This window comes from Temnothorax americanus, unplaced genomic scaffold (genome assembly GCF_048541705.1).
Source record: "Temnothorax americanus isolate GAGA-0224 unplaced genomic scaffold, ASM4854170v1 Scaffold77, whole genome shotgun sequence".
Lineage (NCBI taxonomy): Eukaryota > Metazoa > Arthropoda > Insecta > Hymenoptera > Formicidae > Temnothorax > Temnothorax americanus.
The window spans coordinates 73,471-83,907 of NW_027509800.1; the positions used below are offsets into that span (position 1 = coordinate 73,471).

The following is a 10,437-nucleotide window of genomic DNA, read 5'->3' on the forward strand; positions in this document are numbered from 1 at the left end:
CATAAAGACAAATGAAGATAGTTGATATCATCGGGTAAGTATATAAAAATTGAGATATAAAGTATTTTAAGTATTTTATCTTTACTGAAGGTAAGATTATCAATTAATGTATATTATAAAAATGCAAGTCATTTATTATTATCTGTAACATGAGAGAGAAAGAGAGAGAGAGAAAGAGAGAGAGAGGAAAGAAAAATGGTAAAAATATAAGATAAGAGGAATTTGAAATGCCTAGATGTGATTTCTCGAATCATCTTTTCGAAAGAACATAAAGATAGTTGCCGTATGTTAATTACACACAACCAAGACTTATTTCACTCGAGCAAGTAGAATTTCAAATGAAAAATAACAGTAGTAGTCATTAGTTATAACGACCATTAATAACGACTGATTGTTCATCGGAAAGAGAAAAAACAACAGCGTGATTAATTTTATCGCATTGCTACAGCTACTATATGTACTTACGTGATGCATCGAAGCCAGTGATGAAATCGGGACATGGTATATAAGCTGTTGATCCCGCTGGAGTGTTCGGCCAACAGGACCATCCATCGAAAGTGAGTCGACAATATGGCTCTGAAATAAGAGTTTTTGAATAAAAGATTATAACAGAATCGTAGGTCAATGACCTCGTAAAATGCGTTTGCTAACGTTTGACAGCGCGCCGAGATTAAATCTCAACATATAAAAAATTGCGTAGCAATATAATGACATCGTAAGGGAAATATCATAGCGCCGCGTCAGTTGACTACAGCAAATTGGGTAAATTTTCTCACGCAATATATGACGGTCGTAAAAAAAGACAATTCGTAACATATTACTCGCATGACCACTAAAAAAGATATATATCCCGAAGCACAAAAGGCACATACCCTACATATACGAGATCCGCAAGAGGCTCATAAAACCTTCTCGTTTAGGAGAATAGAACAAATTCGAGGCCGATCTGCACTTGTACAAAAGTATTGCAGGCGCACATAAAATTTAACCGATTTATATATTCCAAGATATATTATAAATTATAGCATATCCTATTACATATTTTCATAATTGATATGGAATATCAATATGATATGAAAATATCATGTCTTAATATATCTTGAGCTTGTATGTTTTTTTTTTTTTTTTTTTTTTTTAATTGTTATTTGTATCTTAATACGTTTTCTTCGTATATATAAACTATTCATAAATAGATAAAAAGAGTACAAGAATCCATGTAGAAAAGATAAACTAACTTTGCTCTGTATTAATGCAAAATCACGTTTAAGGGATTCCATCGTGGTTACAAGCTCGAGAAAGTTCGCATTTGCTCGCAGGTTTCAAGTTTCGATGAAACGCTGATAACATGGATTTCATCAAAGATCTCTTGCGATTTCGCGCTAACTTTTATTGAAAATAAATCACTTTCTTCTTTCTCTCGTATGACTAGTCTGAGAGAATGGCGACATACGCGATCATACAGAAAGAATAACTGAAAAAGCCACATATAGAACATTTTCCCTTTCGAATTCCACGAAGCCAAATAACCGCACATTTTGAAAAGTTAATATTACGGAGATAGAACAAATTTTCCAGGATTAATGTTTGCGTCCGTTTACATTACAAAAATTTTGTTCATGTGTCACATAAACATTAACATTTATATGTCGGACATAGAATGTCTCTTTGTCTCATGTAGAGCACATTTTCCATTTTCCAAACGCCTAACAGATCACTTTGGCGAGCATTTCACGTCAGAAACTGTTTCAAAGTATGTAACATTTTGGAAATTCTTATATCTTTACGGTTTATGGAGTCTTTCGATATGATCAAGAGAACTTTATGCAATTAAACTTGCAAAAATTCTCTTGATCGGATTTCTTGGCAAACAGTTCAGAAAAAAAATAATTTTTTTAATCTATAGATCTTCTACAGTAAAATATAAAAATAAATGTCCTAAATATAGCAAAATTTATCTTTTAATTAATCTCAAACAAGATTTATTTTAATAAAATTTTAAGGTTGCATAAATTATTTTATTAAAACGTAGGAAATTAAAACAATTTATAACAAATAGCCTGTTACTAAATTTTTGTTGGACCAAAATTCATTCAAAATTGTTAAAAAATCTTACCCGAAGATGTCATTAGGAAAATTGTTTTGATGAAACTTACATATTAATTGTAAACAGAAGACTAATCTAAAAATTTTATTTTTATATAGGGAATAAAAGCTTATAAAATGCAATCCAGCTAATTCCAATTGTAAGTTTATTTTGCATCACATTTACGCATTATGTGTGCTTGTATAAAAAAATTTGCATAAAAAGCAATGAATTTTAAGTGTGTTATGTAAAAATGTTAAAGATATAAAAATTTTACTGACTGAACGTTAGTATATACGTAAATTTCAAAAGTTAATTATAAAATAAAAAAGAGTTAATTATAAAATAAAATAAAAAAGTTTATTAAAATAATTATTAAAATATCGTAAACTTTATTGTATTTCATCAATTACATTTTGTTCAACCATATACGCTCGTAAAGCATTTCAGGTGTCTAATATAAACTTGTTTCTTTACTTATGGCGTAAAAAGTTAAGTGTACCAGTTGTAGGTATATAAGTACAAGTTACAAAAATTTTAATTGTACCAGATGTACAAGTATAACGATTAGTTGATAGAAATAGCGCGGAGAATAAAAATACAGTAATTTAACCAGAAAGAACATTTACGTATACAAATATTATTATAATATTTGATACTGTATATGTGTAGTAATGATATATAATAAAATTAATCAAAAAATTTTTGAAACAAATATAAATTATAATAATTTAACTTCTACTATATTTTACTTCTAACTATATTTGTTATACTTCTTATTTCTTTAATTTATTTTAAATTTCTCTCTTTATTTCTTTAATTTTTCAAATAAATTTTAAATTAATCTAACTTTTTTAAATTCTTAATATATAAGGTTTAAAAATATTGAATCAAAATACAAATAATATACATATAGATGTGTGTGCGCGCGCGTATGTGCGTGTATGTATGTGTCTATGTATGTGTGCATGCAAGCGCACAAATATATGCAGATAAAAATCGTGTGTATCACAACAAAATATAAAGAATAAAATGAAAATTATAATCTGCAAAATGTATATTTTGAATTACGTATATCGTAAAAGTTTTCAGATCAACTTCGACAGATGGACACCTGCACGTTTGGAACGCAACGCCTGAGGCGTTTATTTACCACCACCACCATCACCACTTCCACTCATCTCCATTATCGTGTATCTTTCCTCTAGCAGAAGAACGGTCAGTATTCATTGCCCAACTGACTGCAATAAAGTTGCGTCAGACATTCTCTGCGAGATATCAGACAGTAAGCAATATTTTGGAGCATTAAATCATCTCTTTCGCCCGATTGTTACAATTTGATACAAAATTGTCGTGTCCCACATAGGGTTTTACAATCGGCCCAACACTGTGCTAGTATAACTAATACTGGCCCAGTATTGGGCCGATTGTAAAATCCTATATGAGGTGTTATCGAATAGTGAGTAATATTATAATTTCTCTTCATTGTGCACACAGTTTAGAGTGTTACGTATCATTTACGAAATCGCAAAAATTACGACTAAAGCATTTATTTCGTAATTGTACAACAATGTGCAATTTCATGTGCAAAATGCATATACGTAGATAACAAAGAGGCAACAATGAAAATTATTATATCAATAATAATTTATGCGCGTAATAATTTTTAGTAACAGATAGCTAACGTTGTGTTACTTAATTTTTCAGTTCTGCTGACGTTCCCCCCAGAAGTATGATGAGTAATTGCGATTGACCAAAGTAGCTACGATAACAAGTACTGCCTAGTCACTACGCATATCAGGGATTACGTAAGGTGCCAAACATTATTAGATGTAACATACAGTGACGCGAAATCGTGACGCGCTCACTAAATCAACATGAAGGTGTTGCTGTCGGTTCTCCTCGCGATTTTGGTATGCGACCAAATCGCCAATGGTTACCGAATTCTCGGTGTGTTCCCGTTACACGGCAAGAGTCATTGGATCATGCAAGAAGCATTGATGAAGGAATTGGCGAGACGCGGTCATCAGGTTGATGTGGTCACGCATTTCCCGCTGGAAAAGCCGATACCCAATTACACGGATATCAGCCTGAAGGGCAGTCTTCCACAAATTATGAACAATATGACCGCGGCGGAAGTACTAGGTTTCAGCACTCCGTCTATATCCAATTTAGTTGCGATAGCTGGAAACACCATTTGCGCGCTGTTGGACCACCCAAAAATACAAGAGCTGATTAAGAACCCACCGCAAGATCCCCCCTATGATCTCGTCATACAAGAGGTATGCCCGATGTTTTCAAGTATATGTTCGATCATCCTTGCGTTGCATAAGAAAATTCCTACTGTTTCGATTTAATTAAATATATTAATTATACCTACGTAGCCATGGAGTTACATTTTTAATATAAATTATAAATTTTTTTCTGACTTTTTATGTTGATTTTATCTTCGAAAAGATATCGAACTATCGACTATATATCTAGTATCCTCTAAAGTTTTGTAACTTTCTAATTTTTACGGTCTTTATAATTAAATTTTAAATTTATTTTTAAGTAAAACTTATTTAATACTAAATGCAAAATAAGATTTTTGATTCATATCTCTAAAGCTTAATCCGCAAAAGATGCTTACGGCGTTCTTTATAACACAAAAGCTATTAGTATAATTCGACACATTTTTAAGGAAAAACTCTTTATTTAACTAAAAAATTCATGATTAAATATAATCTGCAAAAAATCAGTAAAATATTATGTATTCATTAAAAAAAAAAAATTATACGAAAGAATCGACACAATTAGTAATCAGCGCAAACGAAAAAATGATATAACTTTGTTCGTGTTCATATAAAGCCATTATCACGAGATAAGATAGTACTAGCACCTAAATTCTGACAAAATAATCGATTCCATAAAACTCTTATCATGAATTACATAAATGAGATAGTAGTCGGAAAATTGTATAAATAAAAAAGACTTGATTTTTAATATACATTATGCAGAGATAATTAATAAAATTAAATAAAACGCGGTTGGATTAAAAGCAAACATAACATTATTAAACGAAAATTATTACCGCTTTTAAATAAGATGTTAATTAACTGACTCGCGCTACAACCTGTAACGTGGCAAGTCGTTAATTATTCACTAATTATTAAATATTTATTACGCACGACAAACAACGCTGTTTGATTTTATTAAAATTGCAGCGTTTTAGTACCGACAAGCAACTTTTGACACAGAAAATCCCGCCCTATTATGTCCCGCCAATTATAATAATAATGATAATTTCGAGGCCATCGTAAAGCCATTAATTCAAATGCTCTCTTACGATACCTGGATATCGAAATACGAGTGTTACATCAAAATTGCCAAATTTGCAAATCAACTCGAATCATTATAGGACTCTTATGACTATGCATTTTTCACAACAATTTTTTCGTTGCTATAAAGATTCTTCAACGCTTGAGTCAAGTCTCGTTAATTAATTCAACTCGTGAGTTCGGAACTTTTGCGAATTTGTATACAACATTCGACTATATACAACCTTTAATCATATTTTAGATATCGTGACGCAAGAATGAGAGACATTAAAATATGATCCGCGACACCGCAAATATGAATATTTGCATGCAAATGCTGCGTGCAATTTAACTTAACTATATCTACATTTATTAAATATTAATATAATAAATATTAAACTAAGAATTACAATAATGAAAATAACATGGCTCTTGTACTAGAAGCCTATTTGTTCTAATTGTACCGCCTTGCGCTTTCTGCGTTTAAAATGGAACAGTTATATGTATATATTCACACTGGAGAGAAAATGAGAAACGAAACAAAGCAGAAAGCGCAACTATAACGAACAGATGTATGACACGTGAAATTGCCACACTCAATATAATAAACCAGGAACGTTTGAATCTCGATATGAGTTGTATGATACTTGTTACGTTCAATTCAATTTGCCTCATTCAGTGAATATCACAGTGCGTTTTAGAGATTCTAACGAGCTTTTACTTGTTTCCGAATGATTAAATGCAAAATAGTGAATAAATGATGCAAGAATAGACTAGATGTGTTAACTGTAGGTATATACTCGTAACACGAAGATTTTATAATCTCGAGAGATGTGACGTAATCAATTAACGTTAGCGTATAATTAAATAGATATATAGTTAGCGAACTTGTCAGTCGTTGAAAAGCACTTTTTTCGCAAAAAATTTCGCAAAAAATGCATAGTTATGAGCCGAGTTCTATAAATACCGATCCCGAATTGCCTCGTTAAATCAGCAATTTCGATGTAATATCTCAGCGTGATATCACGTATTATAGCTCTTGTTACTTGAGATACGAACGTCATATCTATTTTTTCTCTTCGCAACGTGCAGCGACGCACCGTGTCATAATAATAATTTGTTTCTCCTCTCTACGAGGGATATCTCAAAGTGACATCGCGTCAAGGTCCAACTGTAACGTAACTGCATTGTTAAATGATCATGATCCGCGGTGCCAAAATGCGCACCCAATATCAAGGAAGTGATTATATAAGATGTAATTTATGAGCGCAAATAATTAATCAATCAATTGACAATATGTGCAGTTGTTCGCGGCACCGTGTTATCTAGCCTTCGGCCGTCATCTCAAAGTTCCCACAGTCACCACGATAGCCAGCGTTTTCCATGACTGGCTCAACGAGGTATCCGGCAATCCGATGAATCCTGCTTACGTCCCAAGCTTCTTCTCGGAGTACGGCTCAAACATGAATTTCAAGGAACGTTTGACAAATTTCCTATTGACGCATTATCTCTCTTGGCAAATGCATTATTATACGAATGCCCAATTAAAATTTGTAAAGGAGCACTTCGGCATGGACTTGCCGCATATCAAGGATTTATATAGTGATGTAGCTTTGTATCTGGTCAATAGTCATCACTCGTTAAACGGAATCAGACCGATGACCACTAACGTGATCGAGGTCGGCGGTCTGCATCTCAAGGACGATAATCCACCGTCACCGGTATGTTTCAATGAGAATCGCTTTTTCCATTATTCGTAGCGCGTTCTTCTTGGATATACAATGAGTAGAATCGAGATCTTTTTTATCGTAAATATATAGTTTTATTTGTTTTCTCCTTTCGTTTCAAATCAAATAAAAATGAGAAAATAACTAATTAAATAAAATTAAAAAAAATTTAATAAAATTTGTTGATATAAAATTTATTATTTAAATAAACATGCAGAACGTGATATTAATAAAAAATTAGAACAAAATAACATTTATGTTTTACATGCAAAGATATAAAATAGATTTTTATTAAAATAGTATTTGTTTCTAATATACGTGTTGATAGTAACTATAGACTGTTCAAGTTTTCCACAAAATTTTCATTAAAAATGAGCAAAAACGTTTGATATTTCATTGACATATTAATGCGATTATACATAATAATACGTATAACAATTATAAAACTATGACTACGTTTTCAGTGCGTAATTAATAATTTTTTTAGATAATCTTCTTTTTTTCAAATACATCTCATATCATCTTGCAAGCAATATTCTTAAAATATGCTTGTTCGAAATTCCATGCATTTAAAAATATGTTGTGCATATGTGATAATCTTGTGTATATCTCATGACAATCAGGAAGAATTACTTAACATCGTTATTCGCTCTAAAAATATGTATATAAAAATATGTATATAGGAAGTACAAAAATGGTTGGACGAGAGCAAGGATGGCTGCATCTACTTTACATTCGGTTCAATGGTAAGGATCGAAACTTTTCCTAAAGAAATGATACAACAAATTTACGCGTCCTTCGAAAAGATTGCCCCGGTTCGCGTACTGATGAAGGTCGCGAAGAAAGAGGATCTGTTACCAGGTTTACCAAAGAACGTCATGACGCAATCGTGGTTCCCGCAGATCTCCGTTCTTAGTATGTAATTCTTGCCAGTCACTACTATATGTATATATACTCACACATTAGAGTTATAGAGTGTCAAAGTAACGAACTTTGTTCCTTCATTGTTTCGAGGATCATGATTTCCGATAAAAATTCGTAAATTTTGTATATTGCAGTAATATTTGCATATTAAAAATTACGTACAGTCAAATCAAATTCCTAAAACATTGAACTAAATAGAAATCGAATAATTGGTTTTCTGTACGAAAAAATACTCTATCATCTTTTAAATTATTATCAGTTTCGCGCACTGTGCATTTGTTCAATTCCCAATCGTAATATTTTCACAATAAAGAAAAAAAACAGTGTCACTATGAATTTCGCAGAGCATAAAAACATACGAGCTTTCATTACGCACGGCGGGATGTTTGGGACGCAAGAGGCAATCTATTGCGGAGTTCCTATGATTGGCATCCCTCTGTTTGGCGATCAACGCATCAACATTCAAAATTATGTCAACAAAAAGGTGGCTATTTCGCTTAATTCAGTAAACGAAGTCACCGAGGAAAAATTAACTTCGGCAATAAATAACATCCTGAAGGACCCCTCCTATCGGTAAGTCCTTAAAGACATTGGAAAGTCATTGTAAAATTTTCTGCTAATTGTAACGTGTTCATCTGAGTTTAATAAAATCATAACATTGATCGAGAAAAACTGCAAACATAGAATGTACTTCTGCTGAATTTACATAAGATATTACGTTTAGTAACGGCGATACACTAACGTTATAAATTCATATAACAACATTTTGTAATTAGAAAAAATACTAAATGAAGTCAAATATAATATACGTACAACTTATATTATACGTCTATCATATTTGACTTCATTTAGTATTTTTTCTAATAACAAAATATTGTTTAACTAAAAAAAATGTTATTCTAACGTTAAAATAATAAATTTGTGCAACTAACAATCAGAATATTAAAAAGACTTAAAAAGTCGAAATTTACTGCTTTAAATCTTATTAGCCCATTTATTGATCCGCAACCGGTTGCACCGTTCATATCGTGAAATAAACAGAGCATGTACTCTATTATAACCAAATCTTGCTTTACTCTCCAATGCATATCGTGAGTCAATTCTAATCAATCGAAATGTGCTTTAAATTCCACATCCATTTCAACTGCACGAATCCACATGAAACACGTTTTACGCGTAAAGGTTCAATAATAAGGACAAACGCTTCAACCGGACAGAACAAATTAAAAAAAAAAAAAGGAAATTATAAAATTTATATAAAAATCGTGCACTTTTATAGCTACTAAAGTCAAAATTTTACGATCCAGGGTCAAACAAAAACGTGATATAATGAAAAATTTTGCTCATTACAAATTTCCGAGTTCTGTCATAATATAATAAATTTTTGTCTATATTAGACATTAACCTCGCTATATTGATTGCTAACAAACTTTTTTTCTTTTACTCGTTTCAGTGAGAATATAAAAAAATTGTCGAAGAAATTCCTCGATCGACCGACGAGTGCCTTGAATACATCTGTATTTTGGGTGGAGTATATTGCAAAACACGGAAACATACTTCAATCACCGGCACTTAACCTCTATTGGTGGCAACAGTGTCTACTAGACGTTTACGGCTTTATATTCGTCGTAGTTATCACGGTGCTTTATATCGCGCTGTTTATTCTTCGAAAATTAAAAAATCTCTTGTTCGGATCGCACACTTGTGCAAAGAAGGACAATGCAGCAATGAAGTCAAAGAAGAACAAGTGAAGATAGTGTATAAATAACATTTCTCTTTGTCGTAGTAAATTCCTCTTAGAGATCGTTATATTTTTTTTATACGTATGAAGACAGAATTTTAAGACAGTTTATTAAGAATAACGGTCTCGTTTAATGCTATATATATAGCATTTTAATAAAATATATGTTTAATTACACACTTGTCTGTTTTATATATATAAATTTATATATATATATATATATATATATATATATTTAGAAAGATTTCTTCCTAGAACCATAGCGTGGATATTTATATTCAATAATGTTTATAAAAACTAATAGCATTCTTAATATTTATAGTGAAGGTCAATTTATTTATTTTGGCACGCCAAGTTCTTGAGTCTCGATGTTAAGCTTTTCCTTAATTTCTCATCTGAATATTTCAGCGTTTATTATTAATATACATGCAGAAAACCAACATATAACAAAGTGTAAATGAGAGAGCTAAATATTTCTTACTTAGTATATAGGCTACGGTCAACGTGACGGTACAAATGCTTCAAATCATTCCTCTTCTCTTTTCTTTCAATGAAGAAAGAAAGAGAAGAATAACGCTCCAAAGCATTTGTAGCGTCACGTTGACCGTAGCCATAGATAGCAGTACTAAAAATTGTAATTCAGATTATAACATTGAATGTATA

At 31.6% G+C, this 10,437-nt stretch overlaps 2 protein-coding genes across 5 annotated transcripts in view; one reads left to right on the top strand and one right to left on the bottom strand.

Moving 5' to 3' along the window:
* The window catches only part of Dh31-r (Diuretic hormone 31 Receptor), a 98,346-nt gene that overhangs the window by 57,506 nt on the left and 30,403 nt on the right, over nucleotides 1-10,437 (bottom strand). For all 4 annotated transcript variants that reach the window (XM_077423132.1, XM_077423131.1, XM_077423135.1 and 1 more), the window contains one exon: nucleotides 466-576. In XM_077423132.1, coding sequence (XP_077279258.1) covers nucleotides 466-576 — 111 coding nt within the window. The remainder of the gene's footprint in view (nucleotides 1-465; nucleotides 577-10,437) is intronic.
* On the top strand, nucleotides 3,242-9,949 carry LOC143906835 (UDP-glucosyltransferase 2-like). The gene is made up of 6 exons (XM_077423130.1): nucleotides 3,242-3,368; nucleotides 3,791-4,365; nucleotides 6,687-7,103; nucleotides 7,793-8,024; nucleotides 8,378-8,606; nucleotides 9,487-9,949. The coding sequence occupies exons 2-6, from the start codon at nucleotides 3,961-3,963 to the stop codon at nucleotides 9,782-9,784; spliced, it is 1,581 nt and encodes a 526-aa protein (XP_077279256.1). The 5' UTR covers nucleotides 3,242-3,368; nucleotides 3,791-3,960; the 3' UTR covers nucleotides 9,785-9,949.

Excerpts from the sequence above, each read along its gene's own strand:
- LOC143906835 (XM_077423130.1), top strand. The coding sequence starts at position 3,961 with ATGAAGGTGTTGCTGTCGGTTCTCCTCGCGATTTTGGTATGCGACCAA. Across the intron at positions 7,104-7,792 it reads ACGATAATCCACCGTCACCG|GAAGTACAAAAATGGTTGGA; the intron begins GTATGTTTCAAT and ends ATATGTATATAG. Across the intron at positions 8,025-8,377 it reads CCCGCAGATCTCCGTTCTTA|AGCATAAAAACATACGAGCT; the intron begins GTATGTAATTCT and ends TGAATTTCGCAG.